Source organism: Podarcis raffonei, chromosome 16, assembly GCF_027172205.1.
Source record: "Podarcis raffonei isolate rPodRaf1 chromosome 16, rPodRaf1.pri, whole genome shotgun sequence".
Classification (NCBI taxonomy): Eukaryota; Metazoa; Chordata; class Lepidosauria; order Squamata; family Lacertidae; genus Podarcis; species Podarcis raffonei.
In genome coordinates this window covers 42,255,834-42,275,250 of record NC_070617.1, presented here as the reverse complement: position 1 = coordinate 42,275,250, position 19,417 = coordinate 42,255,834, and the positions used below count along the sequence as shown (strand labels likewise).

The following is a 19,417-nucleotide window of genomic DNA, read 5'->3' as shown; positions in this document are numbered from 1 at the left end:
GTATTCCATTTCAACAGCAAGTTATACATTCTTGAAAGTATCTTAGTTTTGGGATCTAACAATTCTGTTTCCAATTTTGATTTTTCCACCTGGAAGCCAATTTTTTTGTCCAAATTATAGGCCTCTCTTATTTGATAATAATGAAGCCAGTCTCGCACTTTATCTTTTAATTTCTCAAAACTCTGCAATTTCAATTTATCTCCTTCTTGTTCCAGTATTTCCCAATATTTCAGCTATTTGGCCTCCATATTGAGCTTTTTCTGAGCCTTCGCTTCCATTGGTGACAACCACCTTGGGGTTTTATTTTCCAGTAAGTCTTTGTATCTTATCCAGACATTGAACAATGCTTTCCTGACAATATGGTTTTTAAATGCTTTATGTGCTTTGACCTTGTCGTACCACAAATATGCATGCCACCCAAAAACATTGTTAAAACCTTCTAGGTCCAAAATGTCCGTGTTCTCAAGAAGCAGCCAGTCTTTCAACCAGCAGAATGCTGCTGATTCATAGTAAAGTTTAAGGTCTGGCAGGGCAAATCCGCCTCTTTCCTTTGCATCAGTTAATATTTTGAATTTTATTCTGGGCTTCTTGCCCTGCCAGACAAATCTAGAAATATCTCTCTGCCACTTCTTGAAACAGTCCATCTTGTCCAAAATTTGCAATGATTGAAATAAAAATAACATTTTTGGCAATACATTCATCTTTATAGCTGCAATTCGACCCAACAAGGAAAGCTTCAAATTTGACCATATTTCTAAGTCTTTTTTCACTTCTGTCCAGCATTTCTCATAGTTATCTTTAAATAAGTTTAAGTTCTTAGCAGTCCTATTAACCCCCAAATATTTTACTTTCTTAGCTAATGTTAAACCTGTCTCTTTCTGAAACCTCTCTTTCTCAATCGGTGTTAAGTTTTTCTCAAGAACTTTAGTTTTTGACTTGTTCAGTTTAAATCCTGCCACATGACCAAATTCTTGAATCAGTTCTAATACTCTTTTCGTACTAGATTCTGGCTCCTGTAACGTCAAAACTAGGTCATCTGCAAAAGCCTTCAATTTGTATTGTTTGGCTCCAACCTGAATACCTTTAATCAGACGGTCCCTTCTAATCATATTTAACAAACCCTCCAGGAGGAAATAGCTCAATTTCAGGGTAATGGGTTTCCAGAGCTCATTCCTCACAGTGCTCCTGAGTGGAGCAGAGCCATCTAGAAAATCCAAGAGGTTCAACAGCAGCAAAAGACTGCCTCTCCATCCCTCACTGTGATGGGCTCCTTACCCATTACCCAGTCATTAGGAATGACACACACACCAGTGGGCATTTCTCTGTTCTTGCCACTGAAATTCTGCCTATCAGGTTGGAAATTGCACGGGCACCATGTTCTATACCACCACAGCTGATCTCAGCAATGCCTCTGAATGCCAGCTGTTGGAAACCTCAGGAGGAAAGATGACTCTTGTGCCCAGGTCCTGCTTGTGGGATTCCTACAAGCATCTGGGTGACCGCTGTGAAAACAGGATGAGCCATTGGCCTAATTCAAGCAATTTTTTTCAAAGAAGAAGAGTTCACGTAAGCATCTGGACACATTTTGTGTATATAGACATTTCAGTTTTCCTTAATGCAATTCATTTCTGTGCATTATTTTCACCAGAACACTTTCCTCTTACACAGGCATATTTGTCTGCATCCTTTGGATCGACAAGGCATTTGGGCGGTTTGGAGACCCACAACAGAAACAGGCATTTCTGTTTACCTATTTATTCGGGAAGTACAAATTTGTCAAATGAATTTATCCCCCACCTCAAATTGTGGGTATGCTAGAATGAGCAGGATTAGCAATTGCAAAGCTCCTAGTCACTTCTGCTGGCCACAGAAATGTCTCCATCTTGCAAATTTCAGAGAGATAATGTATCCCCCTTCCACCAGATTTTGGCAATTCTCTGTTCGTTAATGCACCACAAATCCTTCAGCTTACTGCCTTGCAGGGAATCTGCCAATTCCATCAGCATTTCCTGCCTTCCTGATTATCACTCCCATCCTTGCCTGGTGTTTATGTAATTAATTGCAACAAGATTATGATTTAGTTCTTAAGACTAATGAGATAACGCCGCTTTTATCAAAGAAATGGCAACCTCTTCCTTCTGTTTCCAGCGGGGAGAGCTTGAGCACCTGCAGCTTTGGAAAAGGTCCAGACCACACAGGCGCTGAGGTTTTCATACTCAGCCAAGAAATGCTTCTGCTGCCTGCCAGTGACACCAACACCCAGCAAGATCTGATGCTCGAGTCCCCTGCATCCTGGGTACTCAACAATTCCTTGCTGCTTTCTCAGGGCAACACCAAATGTTCTCTGGCCATCAATTATTTTACAGTGAGAATAAATTCTATTCAAAACATCAAACAAAAAAGCACCAATCAATGAACTGACACAATGTATGGATTTCACAGGTTTCCAACGTGGGTTTCAATAACTTATTACATTCAGGAAACTTCCCAAATCCATTGATTGCTGGCCAAGGATGGCAAGGAGAAGCCAAAGGTGGTTCTGGCACAGACACTCTACTTACTCCAGCCGGTGACCACCAGCCCAAATGGCCCTCGCCCTTGCCATAACACAGCTCTGAAGGCAAGTTAGAAGAGGAGGAGCAGCAGCATCTGCTTGGTTCTTGTTTGAGGGCCTGACAAGAGACTGACATTTATTTAATGTCATCTCCTTACCATAAAATCCATTTGGCCAAAGTGTGTGTGTGGGGGGGAACAGGACAGTGAAATTTCTCCACAAGCTCCAGAGGATGGGGTGTTTTACTGGGGGTGGGGGGTGCCATGCCTCACCAAAACTGATCATCACTACCCAGCAAACCCTGCAATGTATGTTTTATCCTTTCTTAAAGTTTAATCACCAAGTCTGCAGCAATGAAAGAACATTTGCCTTTCAGTGTGCTGTCCTGAGTTTAGGCCTAGAGAGCATTAACTAATTTGATTAAACAATTCAACTGATTTACTTAAGAAATTAAGAGCCTGCAGCCCAATATCTAGTGGAGTTGATATTTTAAAAAAGAAATCGGGGGGGGGTGGAGAAAGATGCTTGTTCCCACCAAACCGGAGCACAGACAGCTCAAAGCCAGAAGGTGGGGAGTGTCATTTTGAAGGCAGCCTTTTCCTGCCTTGCATGCTCATTCATCTCCCCCCTGTTCTGCCTCCTTTTAAAGATAAAGGAACGTGATAAGGTGAAGGAGGCACAGGAGTCTGAAAGGGTTCAAAAGGAAAGTTTCTTTATTTGCGCACATTCAAGTTCCCTTGTTTTTTTCCATTTTAACCAGCTCAGAAATTATTTCATCAAGTGGGTTCCTGCAGTCGCTTTCCCTTGAGAGCATTGCTCGGTTAGGGGGATTCCACTTGGATGCACCCCCTGGCAACATTAGCGTGGGCTTTCTGACGTGGTGCGTAGGTTGGTGCAGGCACCCAGCATGGAGATTGCTCTTGGAACCCAGGAGCCCATTCAGAACTGCAAAAATGCCAGCAGCCCCATCACCCACGCACACTTTCCCGACCTTCCAGAGTTTCCTTAGCGCTGAAAGAGAGCTATGGCAGCAAGGCAGCGGAATGCCACTTTTCTCATCAGCCTGCCATTGTCACTGCTGCTCTTTATTATTGGCTTCCTCTCTGTACTGAGGGCAGGGCAGCTAAGAGGGGCACTGGGCTCTCTTCCCACCCACTGTGCTCCACAGAGGTGACTTCCAAAGCCTCTTTTATGGAAAACAATTTGCCATAGCAGCTCAAGCAAAAGCATTAAAACTGTAGAGGAAGAGCACAAACAACCATTTAGCCATTCTGGTCTGATGGCACGTACATGGGAAGAGTGCTAAACCCACTCTGGCCAAATCTCACTCAATTTAAGATTTTCTGTGAAAGCAAGTGGGCTTCTTTGCTTTGGGTTGAGGTGAAATGAGAGGCTTGAAATGCAGGAGGGGATTTGTCATATCTGTGGATTGGTGTGTGCATGTGGCGGTTCTGTATTTGCTTTTTGAAGGTGGCACTTCTCCTCAACCCCAAGTGAAACCACAGGTGAAGGGGCTTTTTTTAAGAGAGCAAATAAATTACCCATTAGTATGCCAGACATGGAAAATCTCTGACTGAGCAAAGATGATGATGATGATGATTTTATTTATTCCCCAGACACTCTGGGTGGCTACCAACAGAGGACTAAAACAGAATAAAACTTCAAACATTAAAAACTTCCCTAAACAGGGCTGCCTTCAGATGTCTTTCCTGGGACCAGTTCCAAGCAGACAGCCATTGACTAAGAGGCAATGACACCTTGCGGCCATTTAGTCCTGTTTAGGATCATTGCATCACTACAGCAAGTCCTGCACGGCCAGTTTCCTGATCAGGTGCTGATGCTGGATGGCAAAGTTTTCCTGACCCAAGAGGATACTGTGCTTTCCTACCAAGCACATAAATTATTATTATTTTCACATTGAAATAAATGCCCACCATCTGTATACAGAGAAAGAGCTTCTAAAGAGCTCTGGGTTTTGATGCAAGCACCTGAGATTTGACATAGCTTACTGGTAGTTTCCAAGTCAACTGTCTTGCTTAACTTGAGTAGGTTCAGCATGTGGGGCTACATTCAGATCTTGAGTGAAAGCCATTGCCCACCATCTTTTGGAGGCGTTAGAGTAGCCTTTTCTCTCCGAATGTTTTGGCCTGCAGTTGCCACCAGCCCCAACCAACCCAGGCAGAGGATGTTAGGGCTGATGAGAGTTGTGCTCTTAAAACAGCTGCAGGGCCCCAGGCTGGCAAAGCTACATTGAAGCTGGGAATGCTACAGATGCCAAGAGGTCTGGAAGAAAGCCACCTTTACCTGGGGAGGAAAGACTCTGTTATTCCTGCATTGCAGAGGGCTAGACTGGTTGACCCTTGGGGTCCCTTCCAACTCTACTAGTCTATGATCCTATGAGATGAGCAAAGTGTTCCTGGCCTCTGCCAAGACCCCAAGGGGCAACTAGTCCAACCCCCTTCAATGCAAATGTACCTAATGCACGCCAGAGCTTTTAAGTCTCTTTCTCTGGACCTTCTGTTACAGGCATAAACTCTGGATTGGAGAGGGACTCTTTGAAGGCATCCCCACACCACTCGGATGAGTTCACCAACAACACACTGCTAAGAGAGAACATGGAGTCAAGATACCCTACCCCTGAGAGTCTCATTCTGTCAACAGAGGACATCTTTGCTTTCCCAATGAATAAGATGGGTGAGTCCCCAAAACTGACAGCTCCCCCTTACACCAACACGAGACACATCCAACCTTCCAAGAAGAAGCCATCCTCTTCCAAGCAAGGAAACACAGCCAGGAAACATCAGAAACTCAGAACCACCACAGCTGCTGCCCAGCCCAGCCTGCCAACATCGAGGGCATCCCTTTCCAGAGACCACTTGCACACTTGGGGGGACAACAATGACATGATGGCTACAGTTCACAAGGAGAAGCCCACAACGCCAGAGCAGACCTCATGGGGCAGCAGGAAAGGAAGCCGTGAGGTGACCAGTCACTCCCTGTTTCAAATCTCACCATTTACAATGCAGCCGACAATCCCACAGACCTTCTCTCACGGCCCCAAAGCCACAGAGCCGCTTGTGGCTGCCTTTCCAGAGGGCGAAGCCCAGATTCCCGTCAAGAGCCCAGAGGATGAAACGAAGAGGGGGCCTTTTTCCAAGGAGGGCCGAGACACAACCACACCCACCATCATCACCACCACTGTGATCACCACTGAGCAAACTCCAAGTAAGACATCTTACTTCTGCAATGATGTCATTGTGACAGAAATGCTGGGTTTGCACACAAGAAGTCAGCAGGGAGGGAAAGTCATTCCAGGCGCTGCCTGTGCCCCCTGGGGACTTCCCCTCGTTACCAAATTCCTCTGCCTTCCCATACTCTGAGGCAGGGGTCGCACACGGGGTTCCCTCCAGAGGATGCTGGACTCCAAATCCCATCAGTGAAGAAGGGTCAGAGATGATAGAACTTGGAGGCCAACAACCTCTAGTGGGCACCATGTTACCTGCCCCTCTTCTGAGAGTTGGGCTGGTCACAGCTGCTGCTTTATCACAAATTTGCAGGGCAGTGGAAGACAGCTGACTTGCCAGATGGTCAGTGCATTTGCTAAACGGTCGTTTGTCTTTGGGACAGCAGATGGGGAGGGCAAAGGCAGAAGGGTAGAGGCATGAAGAGAGGAACCATGTGCATTTGACAGAGGCCACAGAGCATCAGCAGAATAATTGCTTTGCTTGCAGAAAGCAAATGGGAGCAGCTTTGCATAGGTCTGGGAAAGACCCTCTGCCTGAGACCCTTGAGGGCCACTGCCAGTCAGCATCAGCCAGGGATGGGGAATCTGTGGACCTCCAGATGTTGGTTTCTGTTCTGGCCTGGGCTGTAGTCTGTCCCACAACATGGAAGGGTCCCAAGCAAACCACTGCCTCTTTCTCCTTCTCAGCCCTGCCATCCCAAATGGGCTCCTCCCCACCACTAAACATTACTTTTGGCATTTAACTGTCCCAACCCACTCCCAGAACTGGGTAGAGTGGTATGGCTCTTAGATGGGAGGGGAATAACAAGGCCTCCAACCCATTTTTTCCCCAAAGCACATTATGCTTTTACTTAATTTTTTAGTAAGCATTGTAAAGTTTATATGGAGGGCATTAGCCCTGACAACAATTGACAACAAACAAATGAATCTTTTAAGGGGAATTAGTGCCTGGTTGGTTATAGCCTAGACTTTAGTGGACATTTGGTTATGGATTTTATGGGGTAGGTCAGTCTATGATTAACATGGAGTTTCCTTCCAGTTCTCTGCGGCGTGAATTTTTACGAGCCGGAAGGATACATAGACTCAACCGACTACCCACCTCTGCCGTGGAACCGTTTCCTGGAATGCACCTACAATGTGACTGTTTACACTGGATATGGGGTGGAACTGCAGGTAGGCATGCAAGAGGGAGGCAGCCCAGCCCTAGCCTACATCAGGGTGTGGGTGTGAGTGTGCGAGCCCCCACCTGCCTAGGCTAACCTGGACCCAAATGTCAAAGCTGGTCTGCGCTCAGTTTAAGCTGGAGCCCTCAAGTCTTGCTTTCTGTGTAAGCTCTGAACCATGCAAAGCAGCAATGCTTAAGCAGAGTGCCTCTGATCATGTGCAGAGTGCCTTTCCTTTATCACCACCATTATTGAAATTAATTTTATTTGGAAAACTAACATGTAATATAGATCTAAACAGTGTACATACGTCGTAAAAAATACCCATTGTGCCTGGTTAGTAGGGGCAGTTGGAGCAGATGCACAGAAAAAATGCAGAGGGGAGGGAGGAATAGCCGAGTGGTACAGCACCTGCTTAGAGTGCAGAAGGTCCCAGATTCAATCCCCAGCATCTTCAGGTACAAGTAGGGATGCAGTTCTGCCAGACTGAAACCCTGGAGAGCAGCTGCTAGTCAGTGTGGGCAATACTGAGCTACATGGAACGTAGGACGCTGCCATCTACTGAGTGTGACCCTCGGTGCATCTCGCTCTGTCTCGTCCTCGTGGACTGACAGGGTCTCTCCAGGGTCAGGCAGAGAGTGTCTCCCAGCGTTCTCTGGAGATGCTGCTGCCATTGGGGATTGGACTTGTTTTATTTATTTCATTTTTATTTCATAAAAATTACACACTGCTGGATTGCTTAAAAAAGCAGTTTACTAAAAAGATAGTAATTAAATGATCCCTAAGAAGAATTAATAACAACAATGTAAGACTTTTGAAAAATTAAAATAACAATAAACTAAAACATATTAAAACTTGTGTCAGCGTTCTAAACATGTGGGTAGGTTTGTCTAAACAAAAATGCTCTTAGCAGGCATTGAAAGAGTGCCATGAATGATCAGACATGTCCAAAGGAAAGTTGTTGCCACACTAAAATATTAAATTCTTACAAATGTAAAACGGGGATTATGCAGCCTTTGTAACAGGGCCACTTCTGCTGTTTGAAGCATTCAAACAGGCATCGTATATGGGGTGAGGTGATCTCGCAGGTAAACTGGTCCCAAGTTCTTAAGGGCATTGTATATTAATGGCAGGGACGCGGGTGGCGCTGTGGGTTAAACCACAGAGCCTAGGGCTTGCCGATCAGAAGGTTGGAGGTTCGAATCCCCACGACGGGGTGAGCTCCCGTTGCTCGGTCCCTGCTCCTGCCAACCTAGCAGCTCGAAAGCACGTCAAAGTGCAGGTAGATAAATAGGTACCGCTCTGGCGGGAAGGTAAACGGCGTTGCTGTGTGCTGCTCTGGTTCGCCAGAAGCGGCTTAGTCATGATGGCCACATGACCCAGAAACTGTCTGTGGACAAACGCCAGCTCCCTCGGCCTATAGAGCGAGATGAGGGCGCAACCCCAGAGTTGGTCACGACTGGACCTAATGCTCAGGGGACCCTTTACCTTTATATTAAGGGCAGACTCTCCAAGTGTCCCTGTTTTCCAGGGACAGTCCCAGATTTACAGAAGCCGTCCCAGTTTCTGATTTGATCCTGGAGGCATCTGAAGGCAGCCCTGTATAGTTTTATTATGTTTTTATATATGTTAGAAGCCGCCCAGAGTGGCTGGGGCCTCTCAGTCAGATGGGGGATATATATATATATATATATATATAATTACAGACTAGGACAGCCCTATTTTCATCAGACAAATGTTGGAGGACATGTAATGGTAACACCCTGAACTTGGCCTGGCAGCAGATGGGCAACCAGCACAGATCTCTGAGCACAGAGGTTCTGTGATTCCATTACTCTACAAAGGGGGTCTGGAAATACACCAGTCCTCTTTAGCCAAATAAAGACAGCAGAGTTCATATTTATTGCAGGCTGCAGCAAAAATAACTGATCCAGAGGAATTCTCCAAATTCTAGATCTTGAATTCAAATTTCAAGACACTTTTATAATATTTACATGTGTGATCACCTTGTGCACAATCCTTTTCAGCAATATGATTGGATAACAGAATGCATGGACAGCTTGTGGACCCCTAAAACAAATTTCATTGGTCAGAACAGCCTGCCCCAATGACTATGGCTACAGGTATCTTTAAGCAAATTTTATACAAAATATTGCTTTTCTGCTATCTGCTATATGAAGACTTGTCTGGGTGAGGAGAATCTACTGTTTCTCATCATTGAAGATTTCCCAGTATTTCTTCTCCTCAAGGTTAGCTTGCTCTTCTCTGCTTTGGAAGCTGATAAGAAAGGCCTACAATGGGTGCAATGCCAGCAAAATACAGATACCTTGTGGCTGTGGCTGTGAGAACGTGTTTATGCAGACTCAGCACTTAGCAGGCAGAGGTCAATCGTGTATCAGGAATGTACTCTGGGACAGAGGTGTGAACATTGGTGTGCATGTCGTAGGCCATGACATCCACCTGGGTCCCAGGTCATGACATCCACGTATCAATTCCACAAACTTCCAGGGTGCCCTCAGCACTGGCAGATGAGGGCATCTATGGAAGGCAGCTGGAAGGACTTCTGCAACAACCTCAGGGGTGGACTCTGTGTCAGCATTTGCTCTGGGAGAGACACCAGAGCTGGAGATGGAGACAGGAGCCCCAGCGAATGAGGCTGGGGTGGTGCAGTGGATTGCATAGCCAGAGCAGAGCAACATCTGGTGGAGTTTAGTGGTGAGAATTTCCCAGCGATTACAGGGGTCACCCTTATCGTATCCCTCCAGCTTAAAGGATAAAAAGAAAGGAAGGGAAGGGAAGCACTAAGCTGATCCCAGCAGAGGCGGGCAAGATAAATTTGCTTCCATGAGGTAGGCAGGTGGCCGCTGTCAGAGGGAGGCAGAGCCGTGGCTCTCTCAAAAGGGCCCCCACCTGACCCCGACCCCACATCTATCTTGCTTTGGCAGAAGCAAACACTCAAGGCAAGAGGCATCTGCAAAATGCAAACCGGGTTTCTTTGATTTCTTTCACACCGTTGTGAGTGACAGCATCACAAAGAGTATCCCTTGGGCTGAGCTAGACCGACCACTAGGAAAGGGATGGAAAATAAAATGCCAATAAAATCATGCCATTATACAAATCTATGGTGTGATTCTGGCTGCCAATCTCAAAAGGGATTTTGCAGAGTTGGAAAAGGCTCAGAAGAGAAAGGGGGACCAAAGTGATCCAGGGTGCTCAGTGACTGCCCTATGAGGAATGCTTGCAGCATTTGGGACTTTTAGAGAAAAGGGGAGATACAGACATGAGAGACATTTATAAAATTGTGCATGGCACAGAGAAAGTGAATAGAGAAAATATTTTCTCTCTCTCTCCTGACACCAGAACTCATGGAAAGCCAGGGAAGTGGAATGTTGGAAGATTCAGGGGGAAGGACTTCCTCACACAGCACCCAGTTAAATTATGGAACCAGTAATGGTTCCCTAGGCAGTAATGGACACCAGTCCAAATGACTTCAGAAGATGAGAAAGAGGAGTACTATTATGTTGGGAGGGGGGCAGGAAAATGCAGTCTGACTTATTTACTCCGATTCTTTGTAGTAAATCAGCAGCAGGTGTTTGGGGCTAGATGACCTTTGAGGTTCCTTCTAAGTTTGTGATTTGTAGGATTTGAATAGTTCTGCAAGCCAGGTGGTGAACCCAGAACTGGAGGAGGAAGTTGTGCAGGAGACCTTCCTGGTGGGTTGTGTCTGTCCCTCTTCGGTATTATTACTCAGACATTTTCAAGGCCCTGTGCTTTGCAGCCTCCTCTCCCAAATCCCCATGCTATCTGCAAATGGCCATGTTGCAAAACAATTTGAGCTGGGAAAGTATCAGCCGCACATTTTTGTAAGCCACTTCCATGCTTTTGAATAACTCTATTTCATTGGAGATGAGTTTCCTGTCTGGAGCAGCCAATTATTGCAAGCAAAAGGGGATTTCAAGCAGGCTGGCTGACCCCTCCTCTCACCTCTCTGTTACAAAAGGGAGGCTCCACCACCTCAGGGGAGTTAAAATTGCTGTACATTCTGCCTTTTATCTTCTTAGTTACAGACTAACCCGAAACAGAATTTTCTTTAAACACTTTGAGCTTCAGAGAGACCCTTCAGAGGGATGAGGAGCTGGGCTCTCACCAGTATTAAACTGTGTGTGTTGATGGGGCAAGAAAGTGCCATCTCTCAGGGATGCCAGGGAGCTCACCTCTGTTACAATGCTCATAATGGATCGTTCAGCAAAGATGTCAGCCCAGTTGTGGAAAAGGGGGTTCCAGGCCAAGGGGCAGTTAGGAGAGCGACGGAGAGCAGAAGGAGACGATGCAAAGCTCCAGGGAAGCAGCATTTGAAGTATACTCACCTCGCCTCCAAAGGCATCTTGGAGGAATCCACATTTTGCAACATTATGCTATGAGAGGGCAAAGTGGATTCAGAAATGGTTCAGAAAAAGGCCTCCCAAATTATTAAGGGGGTGGAGCAAGTTCCCTATGAGGAAGGGCTGGCCACTGCGAGGACAGGATGCTGGATGTGACGGGCCTTTGATCCAGAAGAGCTTTTCTTAGGTTCTCATGGGGAAACGCTCAGCCGACAGGCGGGAGGCAACTCGCATCCCCGGGTTTTAAAATATGTTAGTGTACTGACAGACCAGCAGGGTGGGTAACCCACCTCTCTGCTGGGAAGATTAAGGAATCCCAGAAACACCTACAACAATAAAATAGAGGTTGGCACACACACACATAAACTTATCAGCCTGCAAGATTGCCTTGCCTCATAAAAGCCTCTCAACTTCTCAGATAGGCGGAACTGGCATGGTTTTCAGGGGCCACATAGTACCTGGTCTGCAACTGCAAGAATCAATTATGAATGTGGCAACACCCATACTTGGGAACTCCCTGCCTCTTGAGACCAGGCAGGCTCCTTCACTGTGTTCTTTCCAGCACCTGCTATGAACATGTTTGTTTCAACAAGCCTACCCAGCTATCTAGGATGCTGGTGTGTGGATCCTTAATATATAGCTGGTTTGAATTTTTTGAATGTTTTTATATATATATATATATATATATATATATATATATATATATATATATAATAATTTTTATTGATTTACAACACAAATATTCAATTTTATCCAATCTTTGACAAACAAATTCTCTCTTTTTGGACTTCCCTCAGCTTCTCTGTCAATCTTCCATCTCTACCTCTTAGTTACGCATTCCTTTCTTAGCATTGTCACTGATCTTCCCTCCCACTGCTCTTATTATTTTTTTTAACAATACATCTCAGCTTTCACAGTGCTTCTTGAAATCCCACTAATGTTGTTTGAACGTCACATGTATTTTTCAGATATTCTACAAATTTCCCCCAGTCTTCGATGAATTTTTGGTCCTTAAGATATCTTATTTTCCCAGTTAATTTGTCCAGTTCTGCATAGTCTGTTAGTTTCAGTCTCCAGTCTTCAATCGTTGGCATTTCCTCTTGTTTCCATTTCTGGGCCAGTAAAATCCTTGCCGCTGTAACTGCATATTGGAAAAGTTTACAGTCTTTTCTTCTTATCTCGTTTCCTGTGATCCCTAAAATAAAAGCCTTTGTTTTTTTTTTACAAATGTGTATTTTAACATCTTTTTCAGCTCATTATATATCATCTCCCAGAAACTTTTCACTTTCTTACAGTCCCACCACATATGATAAAACGTTCCTTCCTTTTCTTTACATTTCCAACACTTGTTACACGTCTTAAACATTTTTGCTAGTTTTACCGGTGTTATATACCATCTATAAAACATTTTCATCACATTTTCCTTTAACACCGTGCATGCAGTAAATTTTAAATTTTCTTTCCATAATTTCTCCCAATCATCAAATTGTATATTATAACCAAAATCCCTGGCCCATTGTATCATTACCGATTTCACTTCTTCATCTTTCGTATGCCATTCCAACAACATCTTATACATTTTTGACAGAATTTTACAATCATTGTTTATTATATCCATTTGAAACTTAGGATCTTTTTCTACATAGCCACTTTCTTTAATATCTTTTTTAAACATTTCATTAACCTGAAGAGAATGCAACCAATCATAGACGTATTCTTTAACTTGTTCATATGGTTTTAATTTCCATTTCTCTCCTTCTTTAATTATCAATGCACCGTAAGTAATCCATTCACCTCTCATATTAATTTTCTTTACACTCATGACTTCTAACGGAGATAACCAGTGTGGAACTTTTGGTTCTAATAGGTTTTTATACCTATCCCATATTTATATTAGCACACTCCGGAGGATGTGGTTCCCAAAGCCTTTATGAATTTTCTTTTTCTCACACCGTAGGTACGTGTCAGGGAACTGCTATCAGTGCTGGAGGGAGAGAGCAAAATCCAGAGGGATTCCAGAGAGCGTCCCGGGATTGGGAGAGGCAGCCCATCTTCTGGGGAAGAGAATCAGCGTAGCACCAGTGGAGAAGGGGGGCAGATGGGGGAAGTGGCGAGGCGGTCCCATGACTCCTTGCCGGGGACCAGCGGGGAGAGTAGAGGTCCTCCGCTGCCTACGCCCTCCTTGCGCAGAAGGCTTTCACGCAGAGAGAGTAGGAGGAGACTAGGCGTCAAAGAGCTTCTTTGCTGGAAGAAGTTTAAGAAACGCCCACTGACGGATTCTGCCAGCGATTGAGACAGCCACGGGTGAGTGGCTGTCCGGACAGAAAAGGTTCACTCAGGCAATACAGCCGGGTGTTTGCACCGGCTTACGCACGAGCAACCCCTAGAACCATCACAGCAATCAGTCAGTCCCTGACGTTGCTTGTACGCAGCACCAGAGAGGCAGCACGATGAGCCAAATGGGGCCGGCCGGAGAGACAGAGCAAGAAGCCATGGTGCAAGGTCTGGTCGAGAGGAACCGAGACCTGGAGGCACATGTCGCTACCCTGTCTGCACGGCTAGAGGAAAGACGGGCTCAGGATGCACAGGTTAGAGCCACCCCAATAGGGATGAAGGTCCCGGGGCTGGTACACAAGTTTGGTGGAACGCCCCAAGACTACAATGCCTTCCAGACGGAAATTCAATACGCTTTGGAATTGCAGAAAAAGGACTTTGTGGATGACAGGGAGAGGGTGGCTTACATTATTGGACATCTGCAGGATGGGGCGCGTGAATGGATCAGGCCCTTGATGGCATTGGGGAATGACGCTTTGAAAGATCTTAAGAAATTCTACATTGCGATGGACGCGATGTTCTCCAGTGAGATTGAGCAAAGCATGACACGGAGGGAGCTGATGGGGTGCAAGCAGGGGAGCCTGACCGTCAGAAACTACTGGTCGCGTTTTGCGATGTTAGTCCACAAGCTCGGGTGGGATCTGGACTCTCAACCAGTACAAATGTTGTTTGAAGCGGGTCTGGCCCCCGGAGTGAAAGACGAGCTGTCCCGAGCGCCCCACCCACGGTTGGTGGATGAACTCACAAAGGCTGTGCTTGCGATTGGTGTACGCCAGGAAGCGCGGGCTCAGGAAAGGCGGGAGATAAGAGTGGAACGTTTCCATGACAACCGCATTCCGGAGATGCCAAGGGAGCCTTCCCAGGCAGAGGAGCCAATGGAAATTGATGGAGCGCGCGCGCGTGAAGTTTCCAACGCCGGGGAAGGTCGGAAAAGGGAGGGGAAAGAGTGGAAAACTACCAAGAAGTGTTTCCTCTGTCAGAGGCCGGGACATTTTGCAAAGGTCTGCCCTCAACGAAAAGCCTGGCAAGGCATGATGGGGGCTGCAGGCCACGACGATAAGGGGGAGGAAGAGCAGGTGCAGGGAAACGACAACACCTGGCTGCCAACCAGCAGGGGCAGCAGCCAGGCCAGCAACCAATAGAAGTGCCCCCGCCTGACCCCCCCCCAAGGCAGCTATCGCCATAGAGGTAGTGCTAGAACTCCCAAATGGGCACCCCGTCAAAGTGGAGGGGCTGCTAGATTCTGGAAGCTCGTGTAATTTCTTCAGCAGAGACTTCACTCTGGAGCACCAGCTCCACCTGTTGCCACTAGATTTTCCCTTGCAGGTGACCACCATCGATGGCAGGGAACTCCTGGGAGGGGAAGTGACACACCAGACACCGCCAATGCGAATGAGTGTCTCCAGACATACGGAGACCATTGCCTTTCACGTGGCCACGCTGGCAGGACCCCCGATAATACTGGGAATGAGCTGGCTGGCAATACATGATCCAGTGGTGTCATGGCATCAGCGGTCGGTCACCTTTGGGTCAGCTTACTGCTTAGAACACTGTCTGGGAGGGAAGGAACCAAGGACTGTGACCAGGGTGGCTGGGGTGGCCCTGGAGCAAAAAGGGGAGGTGCCACCACAATATGCTGATTTGAAGGAGGTCTTCAGCGAGAGGGAGGCAAACAGACTGCCCCCCCACAGGCCATTTGACTGCCAAATCAACCTGCCTCCAGGGACTCAGTTACCGTTGGGTAAGCTGTATGCCATGTCCGACCGGGAGATGCAGGAGTTGCGGCAGTTTATTGACAAGAACCTGAAGAGAGGTTTCATAAGGGAATCAAAGGCGGTGGGAGGCAGTCCAGTGTTCTTTGTGGACAAAAAAGAGACTACTCAACCCAGATTAGTCGTGGATTACAGGGCCCTAAACCTGGTCTCAGAACCCGTGACTTTCCCAATGCCCAGGATTGACGATACTTTGACATGTGTTAGGCAGGGGAAGATTTTTACCAAGCTGGACCTCAGGGGAGCATACAATCTGATTAGGATAAGGGAGGGGGACGAATGGAAAACGACCATGTTCACCCCCCTGGGGGCTTTTGAGTACTTAGTTATGCCATTTGGATTACAATTGGGGTCCGCCTGCTTTCAAGCCTTCATGCACCCTGCTGTACGAGAATTGCGTAGCCTTTCTGGATGACGTCTTAATCTATTCGGACAACGAAAAGCAACACGTCAGAGACGTCAGGGAGGTGCTACAGAGACTGAAGAAGCATCAGTTGTGGGTCAAGCTAGAAAAATGCCAATTCCACGCCAGGGAGGTCGAATTCCTGGGGTACAGGTTGTCAGACAAAGGACTAGCCATGGATCCGCGCAAAGTGAAGGCAGTGCTGGAATGGAAAGCCCCCCAAAACAGAAAGTATGTGCAGAGGTTCCTAGGCTTCAGCAACTTCTACAGGAAGTTCATAAAGAACTTCGCTCACTTGACAGCGCCCATAACGGATTGTCTTAGTAGCAAAAAGAAGTTCGTGTGGACAAAGGATGCACAGCAATCCTTTGAAAAACTGAAGAAGGCATTCACCTCGGAAGAGCAGCTCCTGCACGTGGATCCGGAGAAGCCCATGAGACTGGAGACGGACGCGTCCGACCGCGCGATTGGCGCGGTCCTTTTGCAGCCCGGGGCCAAGCAGAACTGGATGCCGTGTGCCTTTTTCTCTAGGAAGCTGAGCAAGTCGGAGCAAAACTACATGGTGTATGACCCAGAACTACTTGCGATCTATACGGCATTTCGGCAATGGAGACATCTATTGATAGGGGCGCGGCACAAGATCCAGGTCCGAACTGACCACAAGAACTTGGAATACTGGCGGACCGCGCGAGTGCTCAACCAGAGACAGATCAGGTGGTCTCAGAAGTTCGCCAAGTTTTTCTTCGAGATCCGATACGTGCCAGGAGAGGAAAACGTAAGGGCAGATGCTCTCTCCCGGAAACCGGAGGACATGGAAGGAGAGGGGTCACCAGAGACCAGGCACGTGATCCCCGAGGACCGGTGGGTGTGGGGGGGAGCGTTGGTTGGGAAACGAGAACTGGCAGGGCTCACCAGAGACGATGAGTTTGCTCAGACAAAAATCAGGGAACTCAGGGACGGGAAGGAAGTCAATGGAGGGTTTGAGGAAAAGGAAGGACTACTGTACTATAAGGGGGCACTGTATGTACCAGGGGAGACTTTGAGGGGGAAGGTACTTAGACAAATCCATGACAACCCAACAGCTGGGCACTTTGGACAGCACAAGACCATGCTACTTGTCACCAGGCAGTTCTGGTGGCCAAAGGTGAGGGAAGACGTAAGGGAATATGTACGAGGGTGCGACCGATGCCAGAGGGCAAAGGGGGAAAGGGCTGCCCCTGCGGGGCTACTGGAACCCTTACCCACACCGGAAAGGCCCTGGGAGGTGGTGTCCATTGATTTTATGACAGATCTGCCCAAGTCAAGGGGAAAGACAGCGGTCATGGTAGTGGTTGATCTACTGACTAAAATGTGCCATTTCATAGCTTGCTCACATGCAGCAACGGCAGAGGAGACATCCAGAAACCAACGGACAAGCCGAAAGGGCGAATGGCATACTCCAGCAGTACCTACACTGCTATGTCAGCGAAAGGCGGAACAATTGGGTAGAGAAATTAGCTTTGGCTGAATTTGCATACAATAACGCTGAACACGTGCCCACGGGAATGAGCTCTTTCATGGCCAATTATGGGTGTCACCCCAGGGCCTTCCCGGGGTGGGGGGAGGAAGGATGGAGTGTACCTGCGGCTGAGCAATTTGTGGCGGAAATGGAGGCCTTACACCAGCAACTCAGGCTGAACTTGGAGCGGGCCAAGGAAGTCTACAAGAGGCAGGCGGACAGGCACTGTCGGGGGGGAGGCCATACGGGTGGGGGACAGGGTGTGGTTGTCGTCCCAAGGGTTACCCCTAAAGGGAGGGTGCAAGAAGTTGCAGCCTAGGCGGCTGGGGCCGTTTGAGGTAATACAGCAGGTTAACCCCATGGCATTTAAACTCAAGTTGCCTGACAGCATGAAGATACATCCAGTGTTCCATAGGTCCCTACTTTCACCTTACAGGAAGGGGCGGGAGTTCCCGGGATGGGAGGGAGGGGTTACCACCCACCCGCGGGTAGAGGAGAGAGAACACTGTAACGAAGCCACGGAAATACTCAATTCAAGGTGGCGAGGTCGCCAGGTAGAGTACTTGGTAGCCTGGGAGGGGGAACCTAGGTCTGAAAACACTTGGGTCCCGGCGGAATCAATCACTGACGGGTATCTGGTGGAAGAATTCCACGGTTTGTTCCCGGAGAAGCCCAAACCATTAGCTAGATTCTGGGAGGAAGAATTTGGACCCACAGACGACGAAGGGGACTTTGTGGGTTTCCCTGCCTCCGAAGAGGAGGAAGGGGAGGTGTCCAAGGGAGAAGGATCAGACTGGGAGGTTCAACCAGCGGGGAGAAGTCCGAGCGGATGGGAGGCTGGTTTTGAATCCTCAGAAGATGATGACAGTTCCTTCAGGGGATTCCCTGCATCGTCGACCGAGGAGAGAGAGGAGGTTGTACCGGAAAATCACGCTGGGGGGGGTCTTGAGGAGGAGGTGGATGTCAGGGAACTGCCATCAGTGCCGGAGGGAGAGAGCAAAATCCAGAGGGATTCCAGAGAGCGTCCCGGGATTGGGAGAGGCAGCCCATCTTCTGGGGAAGAGAATCAGCATAGCACCAGTGGAGAAGGGGGGCAGATGGGGGAAGCGGTGAGGCGGTCCCATGACTCCTTGTCGGGGACCAGCGGGGAGAGTAGAGGTCCTCCGCTGCCTACGCCCTCCTTGCGCAGAAGGCTTTCACGCAGAGAGAGTAGGAGGAGACTAGGCGTCAAAGAGCTTCTTTGCTGGAAGAAGTTTAAGAAACGCCCACTGACGGATTCTGCCAGCGATTGAGACAGCCACGGGTGAGTGGCTGTCCAGACAGAAAAGGTTCACTCAGGCAATACAGCCGGGTGTTTGCACCGGCTTACGCACGAGCAACCCCTAGAACCATCACAGTATGCGTGCCATCCAAATCTGTTATCAAAACATTCCAAGTCCAATAGTTCTTTATTTTCTAATTTTATCCATTCTTTCAACCAGCAAAGACATGCTGCTTCATAATATAACTTCAAATCTGGCAAGGCAAAGCCTCCTCTTTCCTTCACATCTGTTAACAACTTAAATTTAATTCTCGGCTTTTTGCCCTGCCAGATATACTTTGAAATCGTTCTTTGCCATTCTCTAAAAATTGTTATCCCTTTTATTATGGGGATAGTCTGAAATAAAAATAACATGTTTGGAAGGACGCTCATCTTTATCGTAGAAATTCTACCCCAGAAAGATAGTTTCATTCTGCCCCACACCTCCAGATCTTTCCTTATCTCGTTCCAGACCGGTATATAATTGTTCTGAAATAAGTCAATGTTTTTAGGAGTTAACCAAATTCCTAAATATTTTACCTTTTTAACCACCTCTATCTCTGTTTGTTGTTGCATTGCTTCTATAGTACTTTGCTCCATATTTTTCGCAATTATTTTAGTTTTCTTCTTATTTAATTTGAACCCTGCCACTTTCCCAAATTGTTCGATCCCTTCTAATACTTCTTTTACACTTACTATTGGTTCTTCAATCGTTATTACCAGATCATCAGCAAAGGCTTTAACTTTATATTCATTCTGACCAACTG

At 47.2% G+C, this 19,417-nt stretch overlaps 1 protein-coding gene and 1 long non-coding RNA gene across 6 annotated transcripts in view; one reads left to right on the top strand and one right to left on the bottom strand.

Moving 5' to 3' along the window:
* SEZ6L (seizure related 6 homolog like) overlaps positions 1 to 19,417 on the top strand; it is a 142,664-nt gene that overhangs the window by 71,770 nt on the left and 51,477 nt on the right. For 3 of the 5 annotated variants that reach the window (XM_053368462.1, XM_053368461.1, XM_053368463.1), the window contains exons 3-4: positions 5,081 to 5,779; positions 6,838 to 6,971. In XM_053368462.1, the coding sequence (XP_053224437.1) occupies positions 5,081 to 5,779; positions 6,838 to 6,971 (833 nt within the window). Of the gene's footprint in view, positions 1 to 2,277; positions 2,297 to 4,365; positions 4,386 to 5,080; positions 5,780 to 6,837; positions 6,972 to 19,417 lie in introns of those variants that run through there. The other 2 variants (XM_053368465.1, XM_053368464.1) reach the window with 2 other exon arrangements.
* The window catches only part of LOC128403582 (uncharacterized), a 100,945-nt gene that overhangs the window by 63,179 nt on the left and 18,349 nt on the right, over positions 1 to 19,417 (bottom strand). The gene's annotated exons all lie outside the window — the stretch shown is intronic.